The sequence below is a fragment of the Puma concolor genome, chromosome A3 (genome assembly GCF_028749965.1).
Source record: "Puma concolor isolate L17-30 chromosome A3, mPumCon1.1.hap2, whole genome shotgun sequence".
In the NCBI taxonomy this organism is placed as follows: domain Eukaryota; kingdom Metazoa; phylum Chordata; class Mammalia; order Carnivora; family Felidae; genus Puma; species Puma concolor.
The window spans coordinates 119,054,871-119,081,889 of record NC_141669.1 but is presented as its reverse complement, the minus strand read 5'-3'; the positions used below and the strand labels follow the sequence as shown (position 1 = coordinate 119,081,889).

At 48.0% G+C, this 27,019-nt stretch overlaps 1 protein-coding gene across 2 annotated transcripts; it reads right to left on the bottom strand.

The window, feature by feature from the left end:
• Nucleotides 1-111: 111 nt before the first annotated feature.
• MANBAL (mannosidase beta like) lies at nt 112-27,019 on the bottom strand. Of its 2 annotated transcripts, none has more exons than XM_086702153.1 (3): nt 26,925-27,019; nt 16,017-16,229; nt 112-1,047 (listed from the first exon to the last, which is right to left on the bottom strand). In XM_086702153.1, the coding sequence occupies exons 2-3, from the start codon at nt 16,164-16,166 to the stop codon at nt 940-942; spliced, it is 258 nt and encodes an 85-aa protein (XP_086558279.1). In that variant the 5' UTR covers nt 16,167-16,229; nt 26,925-27,019; the 3' UTR covers nt 112-939. The 2 variants fall into 2 exon arrangements, with proteins under 2 accessions (XP_086558279.1, XP_086558278.1); XM_086702152.1 differs by lacking the exon at nt 26,925-27,019 and adding an exon at nt 21,067-21,502.

Sequence of the window (27,019 nt, the reverse complement as noted above, 5' to 3'; positions counted from 1 at the left end):
CTGGCCATCCTCGGCCCCACTGTCCCACTTCCCTGGGGGAGCCCCTTCCCTATACCCAGGGCAGGGACCCAGCCTCCCCCTTTCCCTCAGCAGCAGGCAACACACAGGAGGTCCAGCGTGGGAGGCAGTTTATTGATGTTTATTTGCCCAGATGACTCTTCCTCACTGTTCTGGGGTTGAAAGAATTAGGGGAAGTGGAGACGTGTCAGATGGAAGCCAAAAGGCACACACTGAATGTACCATGATGGGCTAAAAAGAGGTCGGTCTGAGATTGACAAGCCCCCCATTTCAGAGGCTCAGAAAGACTGGGCCCAAGAACGTGGGCCAAGTCCCTTCCATTTGCCAGAGAACAAGGCACAACCCTGGCCGGCTTTCCTGCAGGCTCTCACACCAGGCATCTTCGGGCCTGGCTGTTGTGCCTGTGGGACCACCAACATCACAGTGGCCATGGTGTCTTGACCTAAACAAACAGGGAAGGCCTGGTTTGGCTCCTTCTGTACTAGGAGAGACAAAGGTGACTGATGAGCAGATCTGCGGTGCACGAGTAATGGGAGGGGCAGTGCTTGTCAGCGTGAGATCATGACTCTAGAATGTAGTGTAAATCCACAAGGTGGGTAAGTAAAGGCTGGCCACAATGATTAAGCATGGAAGTGTCACTCTGAGCCAGCCCAACTTCTGAACAGGCGGACTTCTTAGACAGCCTCTGCTCGTAGGGGGTTTCAGTCCCCTTGGCTCTAAACTGTCACGGAAGCAGAAGGAAGTGGAACTGCCCAGCTGGGGCCTGGGGATTGCCACGATTGTCCAGATCTCTGTGGTCAGAGAGCGGCCCAGCCACCTCAGCCCTGCCCCTGGGACGAAGGAGGGAACAGGACGTTGAGTCCCGGGAGGGCTGCCCCCTGGGCCCGCGCCCCGCCTGCCTGGCTCCGCAGGCCTCTTCTTCTACCGCTTCTTCTTGGCCTCCTTCTTGGGCCTCTTGCTGGCAGAAAGAGCAGCAGCCTTGGGCTTCCTCGTCACCTCCACACTTCTAGGCTCGGAGGGTTCTGCCTCCTGCATGGCAATAGAAAGGAGAGTCCCGTTTAGACGAGTCAAGCCTGACACCAGCAAAACGAGACTGTGTCTGAAGGGGGCTTCGCAAACTAAAGCACACTGCCACAGAAACACCAGGGGCAGGAACCGTCAGCGCCGGGACCCCGGACCGCAGGTCTGCAGGGCTGCCCCTGGGGGAGCAGGGCGGTCCTCAGTGAAGAACAGAGGAAGAGGCCCCAAGGGAGGAGGCAGCCTCTGGAGTCTCAGGAGGCCTGGGTGGCATTGAGGCTCCTCCGCGTACCAGCCAAGTGACCTTGTGAGCAACTCACTTCCCCTTCCTGTGTCTTTGGTTTACCCACCTCTGAGATGGAAATAGTGATACACGCCCCAGAGGGCTGAGGTGAGGAGGCAAAACGCATGGAAAGCGCCCGGGGGCCGGCTGGCTGCTGGCCCTGTGCTGGTCCCGGGCAGATGGCAGGTGGGGAGCCGGCTGTGGGACAGACCCACTGTGGCTTGCTCTCCTTCCGGCCCTGCTGTTCTCCTTCTCCCGTTCAACCCACAGACTGCCAGGGCCGGGAGGGGTGGAGAGTGCCGGCCGGCAGGTGGGCAACCCCCACACTGTGTTCTGTGGGGCCTGGCAGAGGTGCCCTGTGGGGGAGGGCAGAGGGCAGCCTTGGGGCGGAACTCCAGACTCTCCCTACAACTGGGGCAGCCCTGGTTTGTATCTGTCGGGACTCGTTCCCTGTAAGATCTGGTTTACACAGAGGTCCCGCTGCTAAAAAAAGGTTCAAAACCGCAGATCCAGCCCTGGCCTTCGTTGCACAGATGAAGACAGAGGACTCCAGGCGAGGGACTCGGCTTGCCACAGCCACAGAAGCCTATGTCCAAGAATCTGGAGTGGATTCAGTCCTGTCAAGTGCTCCCTCCTCCCCTGGGTGATAAGTCACGCTGTGCCTCGGCCAGGCAGGATGCTAGCGAGGCAGGTCCAGCCCAGAGAACACTGACCACAGCCCCTGGGCCTCCTCCGGCCCACAGGCAGACTTCAGTTGGCCTGCAGTGTTTATTTCTAAGCATTTGAGCCAACTGGTAGACTTCCCATTCAATCTGGACTCCTAGCTTTTCTTGAAAACTTTAAACACCTAGTAACGCTGGCCCCTAATCCCCCGGTGGAAAAAAATGGGCTGGGCAGCGGCTGCCCCTTTATTCAGGTGCCCACGCTCCCCACACCCCCCACGGCCCGCTGTCCCCAGCACTACAGAAAGGAAATGTTTCTCAGTACCTGTGTCCTTTTATCAAAAACGGGAAAATAAAAAACAGACTAAGAATACTAAGAAGGAGCACACTTCTGGAAGAGAAAAATATTTCCCCGTGTTTAACCGGCCGACTCCCAGCTTCCAGCTTGCTTTGCTCTCTGCCCTTCCCTGGCCCTGCACCTTAAGCTATGTGCTCACAGAAGCCGCGTGACCGTGGCTGGGAGAGGCAGTTCACACCTATGTACTGGCCTACTCCAGAGATCTGTCGGCTCCCTCTCATCAGCCATCACTGCCTCCTCTCCACCCTGCCAGCCTCCAGCAGAGACACCAGATGTAAAGGCCTAGACCAGCCCCGGGTACCCGCGGGTGACCTTCCCAAGATAATGAGGGGGCTGGTCCCTCCCCTGGCCAGGTCTCCGACGGTGGCTCTGGACTTTCCCAGCCTATCTACTTGTGTGATACTGTTAATGTAACTTGGCCAAAAAAAAAAAAAAAAAAAAAAAAAGGAAGAAAGAAAGAAAAAAAAAAAGTTAGCCTGTTAGAAAGACAAACAAACAAAACAAAACCTCAGAGGAGCCAGTGTGTCAAGTGCAGGAGTTGCCGGCTGCAGAGCACAGCAGGAAGGCTACTGTTTAAGGCAAACCCCACAAGGCACGATGCCTTTGGAGACCTTGGGAGCTGGAAACCGTCCCCACTGCAGTACCTATGAGGCCAGAGGAAACCAGTCAGTCCCTGAGTGCCCCAGGCAAAGGCCCCATGAGACGATGGCTTATGCGCAGGGAACTTGCCAAGCCCGCCAGGATCTCCACAGATGGAGCCCCCCTCCCCCACCACTCGAAGCTCGAAGCTGGGTGCCTCCTCCACTTTCAGTAGGGCCCAGTTCAGAATCCACAGGGACGGTGACACCCGGCTGCCATCCCCAGTGCTTCCCTCAGACCCTCTCTTAGGCACCTTATCTTTATCTCTCCTGAGCAGACCTCGCTCCCGATCCAGCTTTCTGTCAGATGACTGGACTGGCACCTTCCAGGCACCTCCAACCCCACTGTCCCAGACCAAGCACGGCCCCTTCTCCAGCAGGCCGGGTCCTCCTCCCCACCCAAGGCAGAGCAACTGGAGTCCCAGTAACCCCAGCCCTCTCTCCTCCCAACTGTCCAATCAGTCACCAGGTACCGGTGATTCAACAACCCCTTCCACCTCCTGACTTGGTCACCCTCTCTAGCACCAAAGTCCCTCCTTTGGTCCCTCCACTGCTAACTGACCTCTCTGCTCAGTGCCACAGATCCCCCCACCTTAAACCTTCTAGGGGGCTCTCTATCCCCCACGGTCCCATGCCCCACACATGGGATGGCATCTAAGGAGGCCACATCTCCAGCTTCTTCTGGGCACTTCTCTAGACCTCACACTGGGTCAGGTGTCGGGGATTCTGCCAGTCACTCTTAACAAGAGGAGCGCCCTTCCTGGCCACCCAGCAAAGCCCTCCCTGTGGCCCAGGACAAGAACACACTCCTACTCACCATCCAGCCTTCCTTCCCTGCTCCTCCACCTCCAGCAGCGTCCATCCCTCCCTCCACCCCTACCCCCTCCCACCCCCAGTACTGAGGAACTATGCATTGCCACTGTTACCTTACCACAATAACATATTCTCCTATTTGTCTCCCCTACCAGCTGTGAGCTCCTTGGGACAGCTTCAATTGTGAAAGAGAAGAGAAGAAGAGAAGAGAAGAGAAGAGAAGAGAAGAGAAGAGAAGAGAAGAGAAGAGAAGAGAAGAGAAGAGAAGAGAAGAGAAGAGAAGAGAAGAGAAGAGAAGAGAAGAGAAGAGAAGAGAAGAGAAGAGAAGAGAAGAGAAGAGAAGAGAAGAGAAGAGAAGAGAAGAGAAGAGAAGAGAAGAGAAGAGAAGAGAAGAGAAGAGAAGAGAAGAGAAGAGAAGAGAAGAGAAGAGAAGAGAAGAGAAAAGAAAAAAGGGAAGGGAAGGGAAGGGAAGGGGGGAAGGGAAGGGAAGGGAAGGGGGGAAGGGAAGGGAAGGGAAGGGAAGGGAAGGGAAGGGAAGGGAAGGGAAGGGAAGGGAAGGGAAGGGAAAAGAAATGGAAGATCAGGCAAGATCTCCCATAACCATGGGGACTTCACTCTTGTTTATCATCATGAAAACAGAACACACTTAAGGGTGCCTGGTTGGTTCAGTCAGTAGAGCATGTGACTCTTGATCTCGGGGTTGCTGAGTTCAAGCCCCACTTGGGGCATAGAGATAACTTCAGTAAATATTTACAAATATATGTACATAACGTTTAGTGCTGGGTCTCAGTTTTCCCATGGGCACAGAGGACATAAGCAGCTTTGAAACCCAATATACATTCCCAGAAGCATGGCCAGACATAGCCACCAGTAATAATAACAACAACAACAGCCACAACGGCTGCTGATACTACTGTTTACAGGAGGCCGGGCCCTGGGTTGTATGGTGTGTACATACCTTATTTTAGCCTCACAAAGTGCCATAACGAGTCCCATTGTACAGATGAAAGAAACACTCAGATCGTGTGACTTGCCCAAGGTGTCACTTGGTGAGCAGCAGTGCCAGCATGTGAAGTGCAGTCTTAACGGCTCTAGGATATCATCTGTCCCCGGTTTCCTCGGGGCCTCAGGGCTGGAGACTGAGAACCAGAGTCAACTGTGAAATCTATTCTCTATTTAGTAGCGGCTGGAACCACAGGTTCCACAGGTGGCCGTGTGGAACGACAAGAATGGCTTGTTCCAGATTCTGTCGACGGGTCACTCAGACCCCTTGTTTGTGACTGAGGTTCCCACAGGAGTCAGGAGGGCGGGTGAGTGCTCCCTGCACCAGGCTCTGTTTCCCACAGCTGAAAGCAGCTCTCTGTGGGCGTATGTACATGTTACCGTCATCGAGTCATCTGGATGCATGATCTGTCTCCTCCTCACCCCAGACCTCCTCCTCTCCTCCCCATCAAAGATTCTGGCATCGTCACCCACCCAGTTACCCAAGCTAGTAACCTCCAAGCCAGTTCTGAGTTCTCGCCGCCCCCTCGTGCCCCCCGCATCCCATCGGCCCCAGGTCCTGCCCGCTCTACGTTCTGAGGGTCTCTCGAACCCACCCGGCCCCTCTGGACACACACTGCTGCACCAGGTCACAGCCCGCGGTCTGCCCCCTCACTGTGTCAGCCTCCCACACGCTCTCCTCGCCACCTACCTCACCGCTTTCAGTCTATTCTAGAACAACAGTCCCAACCATGTCTGTTTTCCGCTTTAATATGTTTCTGGTTCCCTCTTCGTAGGAGACAAATTCCAAGACCTTCCTTGTGGCCTCCAGGGCCACTCCACTCCAGAGCCGGCCCTGCCCCCCGGCACGCCCCCTCACAGAGCCCACTCCGTCACCCCAGGCTGCCGGCCCGCCAGTATCACCCACTGCTTTGTTCCCTTTCCTGCTCTGCCTAGGTTCCCCGCACCCCCACCTATCTATCCACACCCAATGGATGCAGGTTCCGTGCCAGGCACCACGGGGTAATGAAGAGAGCACATGCTTAGTGATGCGCACCAAGCGTCCGCTCACTGAGCCCCCATCACCCCAATGAGCCAGCCACTGTGAGCTCATTTGACAAGAAGGGAAACTGAGGCTGAGTCTCGGTGACGGGTCCAATGGGGCACAGCCACCTTCCCCCCAAGCTACAGGGAAGAAAAGGCAGCTCTTATGCACATGATAAGACTCTGGGGTCCTAGCCACAAAGAGCTGTAGCTCCGAATTCTTAGCTAGTAAGGACGACTCTGCATGAATGACTGACTCGTAATTTCTCTTCAAACGCACGTTGCTGGTACAAGCGAGGCAGACTCCGAGTACCACAGCCCCACCTTTAAATCTGGGAACTCCGGGCCTCACCTGAGGCAAGTTTTAAGTCTCCTCAGCGAGCACACCATGGCCAGCCATGGCCACCACCACCGGGAGGATCAGGAAACCTCCCCCGCCAGGTGACTTCGGGCTCTGTGGAGGCACCCGTCCTCTGTGGACACAGGCCTCATCAATAATGAAGCAGTTCCACAGCTGCTTACGAGGCCAGAAAATTGCTGCTATTCATCAGATTCGAATAATCGAATCTGTGCCACAATGCATCAAATCCCTTCCAGCAGGGAAGGCACTCAGGATTTTATGATTTCCACTATACAGTTCAGTGTGGATTGAGTCCGATAAATCAGGACAGAATGTCATTCCATACGGGCTGAAACCACTCTCTCCTCTCAAGTGGTCCCGGGAAGGAAAACCACTGTGCTATGCTCAGGTCCTCACGCACCTTATCTCACTTGATCCCCAAGAACTCTGGGTTGGGTCTGCATGCCCTCCTTTTATAGCTCAGGACACAGGCTCAGGGACATGAAGGGCGTGCCCAGTGCCGATGCTTCTGTTGGTCCTGGTCTCTTGCCCCAGGCCTGGGTGGGGTGGGCCACCCCCCCCCCCAGCAGACCTTGCAGGGGTAGAACTAGCACTGGCCTTGAGGGGGAGAGAGGACTGGCAGAAACAGGGCGTGGGGGAGGCCTTCCGTGGCGGCTCAACAAGGCGCACGAAGACGGAGTGTCCAGGATGTGCCTGGCAGGCAAGAACTGTGATTACAGAGAACAGCCTTGGAGCTCATTCCAGACACAATTCAGCACGACTGCAGGCCCGTCCCACCGGCTGGGCTGTGGCCCTTTGCGTCCGGCTGTCTCTCCCATGAGACGGCACACATCTCGAGACCATGTTTATACCGTCACCCTGCCCGCCACACAGCAATCTCTCCAGAAGGGCTCGTTAAGTAAAAAACACCCTGCTGCCCAATTCAACTGCAAACTGCTCCCAAGCTTAAAAAAAATACAGGGCAGAAGTGCAAAGTTAGTTCTACAAGGCTGTCTCCTAAGGTGTTGAGAGTAGGTATAATATACACTTGCCCAAGTTAATTATTTACTCTGGCAACCCCAGGAGGAATTTTCCAACAGGCTCCTGAACTTCCAGGCCACAGCCAGAGCTGGGAAGGCTCCCTCATTTTTAGGGTTCCAAATCTGCAGAGCTTTCTGGCTGACAGTGAAGTCTACGTGGACATCACACTGAAAGCCACCACTCTTGCTATCAATTCTGGTGAGTTCTCCACTGGATCACAATGCTGGGCATCAGTTGTCTCTGTCTGCCCAACACCCCCTTTTGCACTGGGGCTCTGCCATTTCTCTATCCCATACGGTTCTAGGGGGACTCTCAGTCACGGTGGCCACTCCTGTGGCCAGTTAAATGTGGCCTGGCCAGAAATGGTACCCACTGCCCCTTCCTATCGATGGGGCAAGGTGCAAGCATGTGGCCAAGCCAGAGCCAGGCAGAGGACTTCCATGAGACCTGGAAAGTGAGCACAGGCAGAGAGATGGCTTCTCTTGCTTATAAACCATGAGCAGTAAGGATGCAGACTGGGGCTGCGGCAGCCATCTTCCTGACTTGTGACGAGTGCCTAAGAATGAGGCCAACACTCACAGGAAAGCCAGGAGACGGAGACAGAGCCCTGAAGACCTTTTGAGCCTCTGAACCCAGATGTGCCTTAAAATTCCCAGTTCTGAGAACCAATACAATTTCTTTCTGGAAAAACTGCTGGAGCTGTTTCTGACTTTCAACACAGAGTCCCCATTACTGCAGGAAGAGACTGTGGCAACCCACACAAAGACAGCAGAGTGCGAGTTGAAGGTACCGGCTAGGGGCTGGCAGCCGGCTGGGGAGACATGAACCCAACACATGAAGAGATGGGAACAGTCAGCGTTCGAACTAGTAGGAGAATCTGTGATTCACTGCCAGAGGAACCGTTCTTATCTGCTAGGTGAGTCGCTGAACTAAAAGTCAATACCCACTTGCTTAGGGTTAACTGGATCAACATTCTGTGTAGAAACTGATCCGAAAGAGGCTGGGAGTAAGTTCCAGCAGGCTTTTGGGGAAGGGGGAGGAGCGTGCTGCCTTTATTTCCTCACTACCTGCTCCTTAAACTCCTGGAATTTGGCTCCCACCTCATCAAACTGAGAACAGCTATAGCCTGTCTTCCCAGAAAATGTGCCTGAGCATAAAGATATCTAGCACATTTTTGTTCACAATTTCAGGGACCCTGTGAACTTCTGAAGCCTATTCAGGGACCCACAGGGACCCAGGAACTCTGTTAAGAACTTTGCTCCACTGAAGCCGAACTCTGGAGGAGAGCAGCCTTTCCTCGGTCGCTCAGGAGTTCTTGTTGTGCGGTCCCCATGGGGACTGGGTTGTACACGTACTCTCCTTGAACCACGGCGGTTTTCAGGGAGACCACAGTCCCCTCTGCCCGCCGCTCTGCCCTGTCTCTCCTGAGACAGCGACAGGAACGGAGACCCCAGCTTTGTCTGCACGGCACCCCGTCCCTCCTGGGGCGGGACCCTCCCCTCCTGCCACACTGGCCATAGCTGTCCCAAGCTGGGTCAGCCACAGTTCCTTCCCTGGGGATTCTGGAACTGGGACCAAGCAGGAAGGCAGCCTCCAGATGCTGCAGCTGAAAGACATAAACTTTGGAAGCTGTTAGTGGCCATGTTTCATCTCACCACAGGGACAGTGAGCAGAGGAAGCAGGGCCCTGGTAAGATAAATGAAAGACAGGAGATGGACAGGGAGGGGATACCGAGGAGATGCAGATGGTGAGTGACAGAGTCCCTGGTTCTCACCCCTTCCAGAGGCCCAGCTGCACCCCCGCTCTGGGACAGCACCCGCTGTCTTTTCAGTACATCTTTTCAGTATACCCACACTGCACAGAAACCACTTCAAGCAGGTTGGGAATGCCCCAGGTTCAGGCCTTTTCTGAATCTTAATTTCTGTTGAAAAGCTCAGCAACACACTCTCAGGGTTTCAAGTAATAATGCCATATTGATAAAATAATTCCCAGGCCTCTATCCCCAACTTCTCACTGGCTGTTTCTTTCCCACTTGAACGTCTTGCTATTATTTCAATCTTAACACATGTAGAACTGAACACTTCCTACCCTCCCAAAATTGGTTTGTGCTTCAGGGAAATCGTCTAAAGACTGGACCAGTGGCTGCATAATAGAATCACCAGAACACTTCAAGAAAATACTGATCCAGGCTACAGTGAACAACAGAATCAGAATCTCTATGGGGGCAGTCCAGGCCTTTGAAAACTCCCCAGGCAGGCGCAGACAGATGGAAAGTAGTGGACCAGCCCAAGAACTCCCTAGGCCCTTACTCACAGCAGACCTCAATGAGGCTTTACCTGGAGCCCAGACGCAGCCCAGAAGCCTTTCACTATGGCCACCACAAAATCAATCAGAATGGCATGAGAGATGAAATGTACCTGCCAGCCTGCACTAGAGAGAAACGGTGTAAGGATCTACAATCTTATACTTTAGAATCCAACCTACAAGAAAATGCTTGGATTAAGTGTGGCCCAGGCCTCAATCATTCTCACACAAATGTTTATTTTCTCAGGTCTTAGTTTAATGAGGTGTTGACGAGAACAGTTCTCATTTGGCTTAGGACTGGAAGGACTTTAGTTTTGATTTTGCAAATTGGTTCTTACTCCCACTATGAAAAGGAAGGGGGTGGGGTGGGAAGCATTCGTATGTGTTCCTTCTTTCTTCCCTGATTACCCCCAAAAGAGCTTTCAAAATAATCTGCTAAGTATTGAAGTACTGAAGTCATAAACTAGTTGCAAAAAATCGGCTTACTGGAACAACAGGAAAGACATTCTTTCGCTTTTCAAAGGCTTTCCCATCATCTAGAGCCAAAAATATTATCTTCTGACCCAAAAAGCCACTAATAAACCTTGTTTCTATAGGCCAAGCAAGAGGGATGATTCTGCCCGAAGCAGACCGTCAAAAAGAGCGAGATTGTTCTCTGGGTCCTCCCACCCCCACTTCTGCCCTCTCCCACCTCCTGGCACCCTCCACTTCCCTCCTGCCCTCAGGCTGCCGGGGTCCCCACCAGCTATTCTCACTCCACAGGTACCCTTCCTCCCTAAGAGCTCCCTGGCTCCAAGCAAAATCTTCTTTTTTCCATCCCCATCCAAATCCCACATCCCAGCTAGCTGTCAGGCTCCATCCCTGAACACAGGCTCAGCACCCACCCTCCCTTCATGAGATGGCTTGTGCGCAGAGTGCCGTGTCCCCTTCTATCTATCTAGGAGTGTGGGGAGTCTGAGAAGGCTGCCTGATGGGGGCACCCTGAGGAAAGCTAGCAGCAGAGTCTCTGCATAACTGGGGGCCTGAGGCACCAATAAAAAGTTTAATGACCGGTACTGTTATTTGTTGCTACTGATCCACTGAAAAGCTTTAAAAAGCTAAAACAGTAAGCTTCAGTCATGAAGACAGTTCACTTATGCGAGCCTTACTGCTCTAAACTGCAAGATAAATTAAAATGAGATGTTATGTACTCTATTTACATTTTAAAAGACGAAGCTGTTGTCCCAAATTAACCTCTAAATAGCAGAGTGGGGAAGTAGGCATATTGCTGAGCCCTTTGTCAACTCCCCGTCTCAAAAGACCGCAACCCACTGCTCCGCTAAGGACAGCAGAGAGAGGAGGAAAAGGCACCCCCTTTCCCTTGTTTGCTGAACTGACCCAGGCCTCTGTGGCTAGCCTGGAAGGGTTAAGAACATGACAGGAGGTGAGCAGCAGCTCTCCAAAAGGCCACACACCTCTGACTCTACATCTCTGCCTACAAAATAAAAACATTCATCACCTCCCTCCCTTGGGACTCTTAGCATTGGCTTCATCAGTGGCCAATGACAGTAAAAATGTTGGTTATTTATAATTGCCAATAGCATGCCGAGGCTGGGAGGACAGAGCCCCAGAGCACAGGGATTACGCTTTTAGAGTGTGATACAATTGTGGGTGGAAACACTCCAATCGTGACCTCCTTCTCCAAATACCAGAATAAGAAACAGAGATGGACAGAACCATCCGGAGGCCATGGGCCCATGTCCATGTTCACCAAAGTTCTCGATGCCCTCACTGGCTATGCCTTCCCCCTGCCTGCCCTTTAAATGCTAAATCCTCGCAGCTGTAGCCTTGGACCTCTCCTCATCTCAGCCCATGTTCTCAGCCCGGAAACTTCGTCCTCGCCCCGACTTCAAGTACATCTCGACTCTCACGTGTTGATGAACACTCAGCCCAGACCCTCCTCCTGCTAGAGACCTTCTGCATACTTGGCAGAGCCACCCGGTATCTTTTCTTTCTTTTTTTATTTTATTTTTTAAGTTTACATCCAAATTAGTTAGCATATAATGCAACAATGATTTCAGGAGTAGGTTCCTTAATGCCCCTTACTCATTTAGCTCATCCCCCCTCCCACAACCCCTCCAGCAAGTTCTCCATATTTAAGAGTCTCTTATGTTTTGTCCCCCTCCCGTTGTTATATTATTTTTGCTTCCTTTCCCTTATGTTCATCTGTTTTGTATCTTAAAGTCCTCATATGAATGAAGTCATATGATATTTGTCTTTCTCCGACTAATTTCGCTTAGCATCATAATACCCTCCAGTTCCATCCACGTAGTTGTAAATGGCAAGATTTCATTCTTTTTGATTGCCAAACAATACTCCATTGTGTGTATATATATATATATATATATATATATATATACACAACATCTTTATCCATTCATCCGTCGATGGACATTTGGGCTCTTTCCATACTTTGGCTATTGTTGATAGTGCTGCTATAAACATGGGGGTGCATGTGTCCCTTTGAAACAGCACACCTGTATCCCGTGGATAAATACCTAGTAGTGCAATTGCTGGGTCGTAGAGTAGTTCTACTCTTAATTTTTTGAGGAACCTCCATACTGTTTTCCAGAGTGGCTGCACCAGTTTGCATTCCCACCAGCAATACAAAAGGGTTCCTGTTTCTCTGCATCCTCATCAACATCTGTTGTTGCCTGAGTTGTTAATGTGAGCCATTCTGACAGGTGTCAGGTGGTATCTCATTGTGGTTTTGATTTGTATTTCCCTGATGATGAGTGATGTGGAGCATTTTTTCATGTGTTGGTTGGCCATCTGGATGTCTTCTTTGGAGAAGTGTCTATTCATGTCTTTGCCCATTTCTTCACTGGATTATTTGTTTTTTGGGTGTTGAGTTGGTAAGTTCGTTATAGACTTTGGATACTAACCCTTTATCTGAGATGTCGTTTGCAAATATCTTCTCCCATTCCATTGGTTGCCTTTTAGTTTTGCTGACTGTTTCCTTCGCTGTGCAGAAGCTTTTTATTTTGATGAGGTCCCAACAGTTCATTTTCACTTTTGTTTCCCTTGCCTCCGGAGACATGTCAAGTAAGAATTTGCTGCAGCCAAGGTCAAAGAGATTGTTGCCTGCTTTCTCCTCGAGGATTTTGATGGCTCCCTGTCTTACACTTAGGTCTTTCATCCATTTTGAGTTTATTTTTGTGTATGGTGTAAGAAAGTGGTCCAGGTTCATTCTTCTGCATGTCGCTGTCCAGTTTTCCCAGCACCACTTGCTGAAGAGACTGTCTTTATTCCATTGACTATTCTTTCCTGCTTTGTCAAAGATTAGTTGGCCATCTTTTCTTTTTTAATGTTTATTTTTGAGAGAAAGAGAGAGAGACGGAGAGAGAGAGAGACAGAGGCGAGAGAGAGGGGACAGAAAATCCAAAGTAGGCTCTGCACTGATAGCAGCAAACTTGATGTGGGGCTCGAACCCACAAACCGAGAGATTGTGACCCCATCCAAAGTCAGGAGCTCAACCAACTGAGCCACCTAGGTGCCCCCGAACCACCTGGATATCTTAAAGGCACCTGTTTAAAACTGAACTCAGCACGCTCTTTCCCCAGCTACACCCCAAGTGGCTCCTTTGCCAGGGCTCCCCACTGCATCAGTAAATGGCTATGACTCTCCCAGCTACATGAGCAGGATCTCTGGGACAGAGTCATCTCCAAGAAAAATTGATCTCCAGAATATCTTGTATGTTGTTTAGCGAAAAAAGAAACATGTGAAGCTGTATTTAATAGTATGCTATCTTTTACGTGTCAAAGGGGAGAATATTTATATATGTACGTATGTACATACACATCACACACACATATATACACATTTGCTTATGTTTCCAAAAAGAAACAAAAGAAGAATAAATCAAAATAATAAAAATGGGGGTGCCCGGGTGGCTCAGTTGGTTAAGTGTCCAACTCTTAATATTGGCTCAGGTGATGATCTTGCAGTCAGATCAAGCCCTACATCAGGCTCCTCACTGAACACAGAGCCTGCTTGGGATTCTCACTCTCTCCCTCTCTCTGCCCCTCTCCAACTTGTATGCACACATGCACACGTGCTCACTCTCTCAAAATAAATAAATATTTATTAAAAATGTTTATTTATTTATGGGGGGGGGAGGAAGAGAGAGAATCCCAAGAAGACTCCATGCTATTGGCATAGAGCCCGATGTAAGGCTCGAACTCAAAAATGGTGAGATCATGACCTGAGTCTAAATCAAGAGTCGGATGCTTGACTGACTGAGCCACCCAGGCACCCCAGTAAACTTTTTTTTTTTAATTTAAAAAAATAATAAAAATGGTAACCTATGGAGGGAGGAAGGGAATAGGGTAGAGCATATTGATATTAAAGGAGACTTCTGTTTCTGAAGACAATTTTATCTTGTATCATTTTGATGTGGGAAAATGGTGTACATACACATTTTATATCTTTTAATTAAATCAAAAAGGAAAAACATATAAAAGTTCAAAACAAGCTGAAGCAAATTAAGCTAAATTCATATGAGGATGGGAGTATAACTATATGAAAAAAAGAATTACTAAACACAGTACTCTGACCATACATCCCTACTGGGACATATGCTAAGGCCAAATAGAACCTCAGAAAAATCTTAAATTTCATTCTGAGTCTTACTGTTAGTAGTAGAAAACAATGCAGTTTTAAGTTATAATAAATATATTATAAGTGTGCAGAATAGAATCAACATAAAAAAAACCAAAAACCAAAAACCAAAAACCTGCTTTCTTTAGAAAAGCCTACTTGCAAGGTTGGCCCTTGGAGGGCACCAGTGAAATTGGATTTTGGGTGGTTCCTACAATTCCCAGAACTGGTAAGAGTGACTCACTGTACCTAAACCAAACAATATGGTTTATGCTGAATACCTGCTTTCCTGCTGGAAGTCTAGAATTTTGTCCATAAGCAGCTTATGTAACGTACACTCAATATTATTAAGTCCTAGGCAATGAGTCTCTAATGAACTTCCCTGGTAGACAATATTTCACACAACTTGATGAGGCTCCCATTGAGACCATCTGAGCATTAAAAAAACTAAAGGGGCACCTGAGTGGCTCAGTCAGTTAAGTGTCCGACTTTGGCTCAGGTCATGATCTCACAGTTCGTGGGTTCGAGCCCCGCATCGGGCCCTGGGCTGACAGCTCAGAGCCTAGAGCCTGGAGCCTGCTTTGGATTCCGTGTCTCCCTCTCTCTCTGACCCTCCCCCACTCATTCTCCGTCTCTTTCTCTCTCAAAAATAAACATTAAAAATTTTTGTAATTAAAATAACTAATAACATGTCAAATGTATAAAAATATATGTTCAAAATGATATAAAAATCAAAGTTTCATTGGTCAAGATTGGAGGTTGCTGGAGTCCAAACTTTCTGCTCTGAAAATTATAAAGGGAAAGAAGCAATAATTTATCCAGCCTTTACTATGAATAGCATTTCAGAATAACCATACAGGCAATGAAGAAAAGGTCTTCTTCACTGAAGAATTCCAGCTAGTAAAAGCAGAAGGAAATAATGGAACTTAGCAATGATCACCGAGGGATGCCAAAACGACTTAGGTGAAAGATTTGGTGGGGATTTTTTAATAGAGGGATCAGCTAACACCACCTGAATCCACTGATCAATCCTAGAATCTCTAAACGGGTGACAACCAGACACATGTCCATTGATGACATACAACAGGAAGTTCACGGCACCAGCTATGGGGTGTTCTTACCAAATAACCTGATCGGAGCTGACTCAAGCCTCTAGACCGAATTTCCAATTAATAGGAAGTATGGGGAACAGAGAAACATGTTAAATGACACCACACAGAGGCAATCAGCTAAATCCTGGATATGGATATCGTAGATGACAATGACCTGCTTTCTCCAACAGATCAATGTCATGAGAAAACAGAGGGTAGAAGGAGTGTGAATGGCTACAGGATAAAGAGACCTATAGGAAAACGTCAAAACCACAAAAAGCCCACCTGATCATGTCAGTCTCCTACTTAAAACCCTCTGGGCCCTGCCCACTCTTCTGGCTGCACCTCTCATCATGACCCCTCTGTGCTCTGGCCACAGTTACCTTCATTCAGTTGCTTGAACTAGAGTCCTTGCAAATGCAATTCCCTCTCCCTGGGGGAGGGGCAACAGGCGGGCCCCTGCCCCAGTAAAATCAGGTCCTTCCCCTTGATACACACCGGCACAAGTGCCCTGGACTTATGGCAACTTGCACGCTTGTTCCATATCTGCCCTTCTCTCAAGGATTAGAAGCTCCATGAAGACAGATACTACATCTCGAAGCAGGATGACATGTAGTAGGCACTAAATAAAAACCTGCTTAACACATGTGAACAAAGAAAATACTGGTCACGTGGTTCGAGGCCACTGGGTGGGAATGTGACATCGTCCCAACTGATCTTCTCTGCTGTGCTGTTTTTAGTACCTAGAACCCCGTCTGAGGAGTGGAGGCTCACAGGGAAGAACTCACCACCTCGTGGGACTTGGGAACAGGTACGATGATGGCCAGCACACAGATGAGCTGGAAGATGGCTCCCAAGAAGAGTCCGTACCGCAGCAGGTTCTCCAGGAAAGTAGGCTCGGGCACCTCGGGGGGTGAGAAGTCCAGGTCGGAGGCCATGACCTCAGCCGCCTGCTGCCTTCGGTCGGTGTCCTCTGACTCACCACCCTCCAGAGCCAACTTCTAAACACAAAGGTTAAGTGTCATGTTTCTACAACTGACTTTTAAATAGTTCCACTTGCACAAACACACACAAACTTGCAAGAATACATAAAGCAATTATAGTGAAATGCTAACAATTCTTGAATCTAAGTAGAAGACATATGGATAGTCGTTGGACTATTCTTTCAACTTTTTTGTGGGTCTGAAATTTTTCCAAGTTAGAGAAAATAAATAAGTAAATGCAAACACTTCAACACAAATCTCTAATCAACATACGTTTGAAGGCCAGCTATGTTTCAGGTTTTGTTCATTCGTTCACTTATTCATCCAATTAGCCATTCAACAAACACTTACTGAACACCAAGTACTGAACAGAGGGCAAAAGAGACAAATCCCTGCTCTCTTGGGGCCTACATCTCAGGGCACAGGCAGGCAATGCATCCAGACATGCTACGCCAGCTAGTGACAACTGTTTTGAACAAAACTTGAGGGTACTATTTTAATTTGTACAGGGTAACAGACAGGAAGCGCTCTGAGAGAGACAGGAATCGAGTGGCAGAGACACGAAGTGTAAGCAAACCACTGGAACGCATGAGAGAAGCATATCCAGGCAGAGAAAAAGGCAAGTGTCGAGGCCCTGGGGTAGGGAAATGAGTCCAAAATGTCAGAGAAGAATGCTCGGGAAGGAACAAAGATCAGAGAGGAGTGCAGGCTGACCCACTAGGACCCGGACACTTCCGAACTGACTGAAGCCACTGAAGGGTTCTGAGCAGACAAGTGACATGATCTGACTTACATTTTTATATATATACATATTTTTTAAATTTAAATTTTAGTTAACATACAGTGTAATATTGGTTACAGGTGTAGAATTCAGTGGTTCATCACTTACATACAACACCCAGTGCTCATCACAAGTGCCCTCCTTAGTACCCACCACCCATCTAGCCCATCTCCCACCCACCTCCCTCCATCAACCTTCCTCAGTTTGTTCTCTGTAAGTTAAGAGTCTCTTGCAGTTTGTTTTACTCTCTCCTTCCCCCCATCTTCCCATATGTTCATCTGTTTGGTTTCTTAAATTCCACATGAGTGAAATCACATGGTATCTTTCTCTGATTGAAAAAGTATGCTATCTTATTTTGCTTAACATTATACATTCTAGCTCCATCCACGTCATAAATGGCAAGATTTCATTCTTTTTGATGGCTGAGTAATATTCCATTATGTATATACACTACATCTTCTTTATCCACTCATCAGTCGAAGGACACTTGGGCTCTCTCCATAGTTTGGCTATTGTTGATAATGCTACTATAAACATTGAGTTGTGCGTACTCCTTCAAATCTGTATTTTTGTATCCTGTGGGTAAATACCTAATACTGCAATTGCTAGATGGTAGGGCACTTCTATTTTTAGTTTTTTGAGGAACCTCCCCACTCTCCCCTAGAGTGACTTACATTTTATTTTTTATTTTTTTTTAACTTTTTAAAAAATGCTTATTTATTGAGAAAGAGAGAGTGGGAGAGGAGCAGAGAGAGAGAAAGAATCCCAAGCAGGCTCCACAGCACAAAGCCAGACATGGGGCTCAAACTCACGAACCGTGAGATCATGACCTGAGCCAAGAGTCAGACGCTTCATCAACTGAGCCACCCAGGCACCCCGAGGGTCTTACGTTTTAAGTGGTGGGATGAGGGGGTACAGAGTAGACACAGGAGGCCAGTGAGAAGGCTACTGCCAGTAACCCAAATAAGAGATGCTGGGGACATGAATGACAGGGGGCATGGTGGTGGCCAGTGGTGACAGGTCCAGCCTCAGCCAGCTTCTGCTTTCAGCAGGGACCCCACTCCTAATACCCTGGTCAAGCCGAAAGAACTGCCTGTAGTTCTCCAAGAGCCCGGGCTCTTTCAAAATCCTGGGCCTCTTGGGGCACCTGGGTGGCTCAGTCAGTTAAGTGTCCGACTTCAGCTCAGGTCATGATCTCACAGTCCGTGAGTTCAAGCCCCGCATAAGGCTCTGTGCTGACAGCTTAGAGCCTGGAGCCTGCTTTGGATTCTGTGTCTCCCTCCCTCTCTGCCCCTCCCCTGCTCAGGCTCTGTCTCTCTCTGTCTCAAAAATAAAAATAAAAACAAAATCCTGGGCCTCTGCCCAGGCTGCACACTCTGCCAAGAATGCCCTTTTCTGTTCTGACTGCATGGTGAAGCCCCCACTGTACCTCCAAGGCTGAGCTCAAGGGTCACCTCTCCAGCACGCCCTCCTTATTGCCATCCTCTTACCCTGGTATGACTGAACTGTTTCCCCTCGACCACGGCACCTAACAGCGTCTTCCTCCTGCCCACCCCAATGAGAAAGGGGCAAACTTACTTTGGAACCAGGCCCACCTGACTCCAAAGTCCTCTGTATTTTCAGAGATCTGTGCCACAATGCAACTTCGTGCTAAAATTGAGCTGTCCAATATGGTGGTCATGAGCCACATGTGGTTACTGAGAGCTGAAACAGAGCCGATCCAAACTGAGAGGGCTGTTAAATATATACTCAATTTAGGAGCTAGCAGGAACATAAAAATGTAAAATATCTCATTAACGAGATTTTTATATTGATTACATGTTGAAATGATATACTGGATTAAGTTGTATTATTTTCACCTGACCTTGAAAAAGAACAAAATTGGAGGATTTACTTTCTGAGTTTAAAACTTACTAGAGGGGTGCCTGGGTGGCGCAGTTGGTTAAGCGTCCGACTTCAGCCAGGTCACGATCTCGCGCTCCGTGAGTTCGAGCCCCGCGTCGGGCTCTGGGCTGATGGCTCAGAGCCTGGAGCCTGTTTCCGATTCTGTGTCTCCCTCTCTCTCTGCCCCTCCCCCGTTCATGCTCTGTCTCTCTCTATCCCCAAAATAAAAAATAAACGTTGAAAAAAAAAAATTAAAAAAAAAAAACTTACTAGACAGCCACAGTAAGCAAAACAGGCACTGGGATAAGGATGTAGACTAACGGAATAGGCAGCTGAGAAATACATCCTCACGTGTAGTCAGCTGATTTTCAAACAAGGGCGCCAACACCACTCAATGGGGAAGAACAGTCTTTTCCACACATGGTGCTGGGAAAACTGCATAGCAACATGCAAAATAATGAGGCTAGACTCTTATACCATATACAAAAACGAACTAAAAAATGAGTCAAAGATATGGGGCACCTGGGTGGCTCAGTGAGTTAAGCGTCCAATTCTTGATTTCGGCTCATGTCACGGTCTCACAGTTTGTGGGATTGAGCCCCTCATCAGGCTTTGTGCTGACAGCATGGAGCCTGCTTGGGATTTTCTCTCTCCCCCTCTCTCTCTGCCCCTCCTCTGCTCACGCTCTCTTCCTCTCTCAAAATAAATAAATGAACTTAAAAAAAAAAGAATCAAAGATCTAAACTTGAGAGCCAAAACTATGAAACTCATACGAGAAAACGTACGGGAAAATCTTCATGAAACTGGACTTGGCAATGATTTCTTTGATGTGACACCCAAAGCACAGGCAACAAAATAAAAAATAAATTGGACTTCATCAGAATTTAAAAATTGGTGCATCAAAGAACACTATCAAAATACAAACTAGAGTGAAATTATACTAGAGTGAAAACAGAAACTAGAAAACAGTTTGGTTGCTTCTCAAAAAGCTAAACCTAGAACCACCACATGAAGGGGTGCCTAGGTGGCTCAATCAGTTAAGCATCCAACTCTTGATTTCTGCTCAAGTCATGACCTCACAGTTCATGGGTTCAAGCCCCATGTCCGGCTCTGTGCTGACACTCGGAGCCTGCTCGGGATTCTCTCTCTCCCTCTCTCTCTGTCCCTCCCCTGCTCACGTGGGCTCGCTCCTGCACACTCGCTCGCGCTCTCCCCCAAAATAAATAAACTTAAAAAAAAAAAAAAGAATTACCATATGATCCAGCGACTGCACTCCCAGGTATATGCCCAAAATAACTGAAAGCAGGAGCCCAAACTGATACTTGTACACCAGTGTTCACAGCTGCATTCACAACAGCCAGAAGATGGAAACAACCAAGAGCCTATCAACAGATGAATGGATAAACAAAACGAGGCACATACATACAAAGGAACACTATTCAACTATAGAGGGACTGAAATTCTGATACACGCTATAACATGGATGAAGCTTGAAAACATGATGCATGATACTAAGTGAAACAAGCCAGACACAAAAGGACAAATGTTGTATGATTCTACTTCTAAAAGGTACCTAGAATAGGCAAATTCTAGAGACAGACACAAATTCTAGAGGCAAAGCCTAGAGGCAGAAACTAGACTATAGGTTAGCAGGAGCTGGGGGAGGAGGAATGGGGAGTTATTGTTTAATGGATAGAGTTTCGGTTTGGGATGATGAAAAAGTTCTGGAAATAGATAGTGATGATGGTTAGACACCACTGTGAATGCTACTGAACTATATAGTTAAAAATGGTTAAAATGAGGGGCGTTGGGTGGCTCAGTTGGTTAAGTGTCCGACTTCTGCTAAGGTCATGATCTCACAGTTCACAAGTTCGAGCCCCGCGTCGGGCTCTGTACTGACAGCTCAGAGGCTGGAGCCTGCTTTGGATTCTGTGTCTCCCTCCCTCTCTGCCCCTCCCCTGCTCATGCTGTCTCCTCTCTCTTTCTCTCTCTCTCTCTCTCTCTCTCTCTCTCTCTCACACACACACAAATAAGCATTTAAAAAAACCTGTTTAACAAAAAATAATTTAAAATGGTTAAAATGAAAGAAAAAAGATTAAAACGGTAAATTTTGTTATATATATATATATATATATATATATATATATATATTTTTTTTTTTTTTTTTACCACAATAAAATTTTTTTTTACCTTTTTCTTTTTACTTTTTTAAGTAGGCTGCACACCCAGCAGGGAGCCTGGCATGGGGCTTGAACTCATGACCCTGAGATGAAAACCTGAACAGAAATCAAGAGTCAAGACTTGGACACTTTAGGGGACTAAGCCACCCAGGTGCCCCTGTTTTTACTGTTTAAATGTAGCTACTAGAAAATTTAAAATGACCCAAAGTGGCCTGCACTGTGTTCCTGTGGCATAGCTCCAGGCTAAAGAAAACGTTCTGCTCCGGGCTGAAGAAAAGGTTCTAAGACCTTCCTCCACTTTGGCTCTGCAGCATCACTGCTTTGCACGACTGTCCCAACGCCAGGGAGTGACTAAAGGATGACAAAACCACCTTCTCAGTAAACAGAGTGGGACCTATGCAAATTCACACTGTCCTGGACACACAGGAAGGTCACGTGCCTGAGCCAACAGGGTGGCCACTCTCCCATCACTTCTGCTCTCTTTGGGAGCTGCCTTCAAAGCCCAAGGCCCCTCTTTAAAAAAAAAAAAAAAAAAAAAAAAAATCCTCAGAGCTGGCAGATCTTCCTCCTCCCAGGAAGGATTTGACTTCTGGAAAGAACCCAACCTCATCTGGATCCAAGTGTGGTGAATCAGGTGGGGCCTCGAGCTCAGGAATACCATTTTTGGTCAAATACAAGGTATGCCGCTCAGACACCAGGCAGCTTGTTTGGGGTGGCTCATGAACTGGCCCCGAAGTGAATTCCAGGGTGGCCACGAGAACAGCTTCTCTGGAGGAAACACGCGGCTCTGCCAGGGCACCACCACGTGAACACCAAGGTGTAAGAAAAAGCTCACATTCCTTCACAGTGGCAGCTCATAAAGTATACATTTTTAAAAATGCCCTTGGTCCCAAAGCTGTAACAAGCCTATTGAACTTATCGATACTTAGATGAACTATGCTGAACAGCAACACTGTTAATGAATATTTGGAATATCATAAAAAGATGGGGCCTGGGGGTGGAGGCAAAAAGCCAGACTCTATCAGCAATTGGCTACACTTTGGGCCCATCTCTTGACCTCCTGGGGACTCGATGTTCTCAGGAGCCAGATGACAATCATCTCTATTCTGAGCTACAATGCATTTAGGATTCTTTTTTTTTTTAATGGCAGTAGGACAACCTAAAACAAGAGCCATAAAAGTGATTATACCCTTTGACTGAATAACTCACTTCCTAGAATTTACAGCAAGGAAACAATTCAAAGCAAGAAAAAAGGCTTCAGGTACAAAAAAGTTCATGGCAATGCTATTCATTATGCTGCAAAACAGGAAGCAACCAAAATGTCCAACACTAAAGCAGTTAACCCGATTATGGCGCATCCCGGCACAGTCCCCCTTCACTACAATGGCAAATATAAACAACACGTATCAGGCCAGCATAAAGTCTTGGAGAATAACATGAGCTGAAAAAAGAAAACAATTATAGAAACCCCGCGGCCGTGACCACGTATAAAGTGATTTCACCGGCCAGAGATCAGAAGAGACTAGGAAAATGGAAATCGCTGCTGTTCAAGTGAGGACTCCTATACTGGACAGCACAGGTGTCACAGGAGGGTGGCTGTAAAAGGGTCCTGGGAAACGTCAAACGCTCTACACATATAGTGTATGCTTTAGAACGCTTCCCTAGCTTTCTCTGCACCCCTGTGCTTGACCTCCCGGCCTTCCTGCCAGTACCCTGGGCCTTCCTTTCCTGAGTACAGAAGTCCCATGAGTCCTACTCATCCTTCACATCTCAAGCGGGAGGCGGCTGCCCCCAGGCTGCCTGGTGCCCAGTGGTTCCCCGGGCCACTGTTGCGGTAGCAGCAACAGCAAGGAGCGAATCACTTGCCGGATACGCACGACACTTCCCAGTCGGTATCTCATTCGCTTCCCAACCGGTGGGGAGGTGGGTATTACTGCTGATGAGGATGAGGAAACTGAGGCTTCAAGAGGTTACATGGCCTGCCCAGGGATTACTTGGTGGATGAGTGGTAAAGTCAGGGTTCAAACTGGCTGGCTCCTCCAGAGCCTGAGCTTTCCCCACCAGGTCCACGGCTTTCCAGCTGCAGGCTGTGACCCATTAGGTGAGCTATGGAAACCACTTAGGGGCTGTATCCAGCACGTTTTCCCTTTCCCTTCATTAGCTAGCACTTTAATTAAATAAATAACAACAGAAAATACCGTAATAGTAAGGATCAATTTTGTATCCTGAAGCTTTATTTCAGTTGTAGCCATTTACATCCAAGTATGTGTGCTCTAGGCCAAAATTCAAAACCTATTGTTTGTTATCTGAGAAGTAAGAAGTCTGGAGTCTTAATGTTTTTCACTTGCTCACTATAAGGCCCTGGTCCGGACCTGACTCAAATATTTGGTAAATGACAATGCCTATGCCTGTCTCCCACCATGAAAGCAAGAGCAGATGCCTCAACCAAATGCCTCATTTAACAATGAGAAGTAGGAGTTGAGAAGCCTGGGGCCTGCTTAGGCTTTCCCAGTGAGTCAGGGCAGAGCTGACTATCCTCCGGTGACTCTAGCCAGAGTCACTTTAAGAGCAGAGGTTTTCACACGTTGTGGAAATCTCTTACCCCTACCAGAATTTAATAAAAACTACTTACTCATCTATTACCAAACATGGCAAATAATTTCATAAGCTACTAGAACCCTTGAGGCTCATCCCTGAATGCCAGACTCCAGTGGTCTCAGATAGTCGCTCATTGGATACATATTTATTCAGCGCCTATTATGTGTCGATATTATTCTGACTCCTGCCAGGGAGTTTTCATCCAAATGAAATTTCATCCAATCACACACACACACGTAATACAATGTCAAAGGTATTAGGAGAAAATATAGAGGGAGTGCTATTTTATATGAGGCGGTGAGGGAAGGACCTCTCTGAGAAGGTGACATTTCAGCAGAGGCCAAAAAAAAATAAAATAAAATAAAATAAAGCACAGGAATGAGTCATTTAAATGTCTGCTGGACTACCCCAGGTTGGAGGAACAGCGAGGATAAGGTCCTGAGTCAGGAATGAAACTTGATGATCCAGGAGAACAGTAGAGTGAGCAAGCTGTGTAGGGCTAGCAGGCCATTATAAGACCTTTGGCTTCTCCCCTTAGTAAAAGGGGAGCCACTCGAAGCTACTTAGCAAAGAAGATGATATGGTCTGACTTATTTTAAAATGGTCCCTCTGGCTGCTGTGTTGAGAACAACAGACTGCAGAGGGGTAAGAGTGGAAAAGAAACACGGAGACCACTTAGGAGGCTGCTGTAACAGTCAAAAAGACCTGCCTGCACCCGGTTGTAAAGTGGAGATGGTAAATTCTGGGGTTATGGACATATTTTGAAGACAGAGCTACTGGCATTGCTGAGGTGAAATCTGAAAGAAGTTAAAAATAATCCCTGAAGGTGAAGCTATTCTGTATGATACTAAAATGGTGAATACACGACATTAAGGATTTGTCAACATGCATAGAACTTTATAGCACAATGAGTAAACTTTAATGGATGCAAATGTTTTTAAAAAATCATTTAGGAGGTCAAGGTATCCCAGTAGGGAACACAAAATGTGACATTCTGAATTGAAATGTTTTACAAATGTATGGGGCACCTGGGTGGCTCAGTCAGTTAAGCATCTGACTTCAGCTCAGGTCATGATCTTGCGGTTTGTGAGTTTGAGCCCCGCGTCGGGCTCTGTGCTAACAGCTTGGACCCTGGAGCCTGCTTTGGATTCTGTGTCTCCCTCTCTCTCTGCCCCTCCCCTGCTCGCATTCTGTCTCTCTCTCAAAAAAAAAAAAAAAAAAAAATATATATATATATATATATTAAAAAATATTAAAAAAAAAAAGAAATGTTTGACAACTGTATTAAACAACTTCACTGAAAGGGCAGGGGGAATCAGGTGTTGACCTCAGTAACTTTGGAAATGAGTGGAGTCTGTGGACTAAAGATAAAAGGAATTGCACTTGTACAACTCTAGTTGATAACATTATTTCCCAAAGGGGATAGAGGTTAACAATTCTGAAACCATTACATATGTATACTGAAACTGAATTGGGTAAATGGATGGTAGATGGTGGGAGCTAAGATTAGTCACAGCTAAGCCAGAGGAGGAGGCTAGAATGATCCACGTGGAATGGATGAGAGTTGCAGATATCAGTATGAACCCGTATTTAGCTTAACATAGATACAGGTGACTCCACAGAGAAATATTTATAGATATGCGTGTATATATACAAGTTAGTACACACACATCTGTCTCTTGCACTGAAGGCCTGGAAACATGGGCATAATGATCACACCTAGCACCGAGGTCTTGGCATTTAATACTTTCTCCAATAAAAGGAACCAAGCTCCTTGGAGAAATGGTTAATTCTGGGACTGAGGCATGAAATGTACAAGATGAACCTGGAACAGAAGGTGTTCACAAAACAAAAGAAAAAACACATGTGCCGGGGTACATCAAAGGGATAAAGGAGTGCCCAACCGCCGAAGCTGGGACAATGTGAACAATAAAACAGAGCAGCACTGGATTGTAATCCAAAGTATGAAAATAAATATGAGCCCACACTGATATAAACTGAATAAGTTAATAAATAAGTAGGGCAGAGTTGACAAATTTCCTATGGAGAATTCCAAATAATTTACCTAGATTTATCTGACTTTAAGCGTGAAGCATGATTCCACACTCAAGTATGGGTTCCATGTAATGACTTTCTTCCAAGAGTACAATATGGAAGAGGGAAGGAAGGGGAGTAATTTTACTGGAAAAACCTGACTCTCTCAAGCTAGTGATCCAGGTTAACACCAACAGTGACCATTTATATTGATAGTATGTACCCTTGATATGATGTCATGAGAATGGCCCTTTACCTCTGTGGTTTTCCTCCCCAAACCCCGTAACTTCAATTTAGTCATGAGAAAAACATCAGACAAACCTCAGCTGAGGATCACTGTACAAAATATCTGACCAGTAATACTCAAAACTGTCAAGCTGACGAGGCAGTCTGGGAAACTATCACAGCCAAGAGGAGACAAGCAGACGTGACTACTAAACATAATAGAGTATCCTGGATAGGATCCAGAAAAAGGACATTAGGCGGAAACTGAGCAACTGTGAATAAAGCATGGACTTTAGTTAACACTAACTTATCAATATTGGTTCATTATGACACATGCACTACCCTAAGGTAAGATCTTAAGAACAGGGGCAATTCTCACGGCGCCACCCTGGCTCAGTCGGAAGAGCAGGGGCTCTTGATCTCGCGGTGGTGAGTTCCAGCCCCAGGTTGGGTGTAGAGATTATTTAAAATAAATAAATAAATTTTTAAAAGAAATCACCCAACAAACACGCACTGTGCACCTACTAAGCGCTCTGCACTCGCCATCTCATTTAATTCTCAGATCAAGCTATGCGCCCATTTTACAGAGGAGGAAACTGAGGACCAGAGGGGCAACACACAGCAATATGGGGCCCACTCAGCAGTCGAATTCTGGCCGGACTGATTCCGGCGCCCGAGCGCCTCCCATGCTCCACGGATGGAAGGAAAGGCCAGGTCCCGGCAGCGAGCGCTGGGGTCGGGCCCGGGCTCGGAACAACGCTCGGGGCGGCAGAGGCGAGGCCGTCCATCTCCCAGGGACTCAAACTCCCCTCTGCAAGCAACTTCCTGAGGGGCGCCCCGGGAAGTTATTCTCGCCGCGCGCCGGGCGTGCCCGGGACCGGCGGAGCAGCGCCGCCGCCGGGAGCAGCAGGGCCGCGGGCGCCGGAGTCCAACCCCCTCAACGTTCCCGCCACCCCGGCGACTCCGCCCCGCCCCGAAGCCCGAGCCCGGCCGCCGCGCCGCCGCACTTACCTCCCGCGCCGCCGGGCCGCTCCCCCGGAAGTGGTTCCCCGCGGCGGATCCCGGAAGTGACGCGTGGAGCAACCGGCGGGCTCCGCTCCGCCCGC

Bases quoted from the DNA above. Each gene is read 5' to 3' on its own strand.
- MANBAL (XM_086702153.1), bottom strand. From the start codon at position 16,166: ATGGCCTCCGACCTGGACTTCTCACCCCCCGAGGTGCCCGAGCCTACT. The intron at 1,048-16,016 runs GTGAGTTCTTCC...ATTGCCATGCAG, and splicing joins TTCCCAAGTCCCACGAGGTG to GAGGCAGAACCCTCCGAGCC.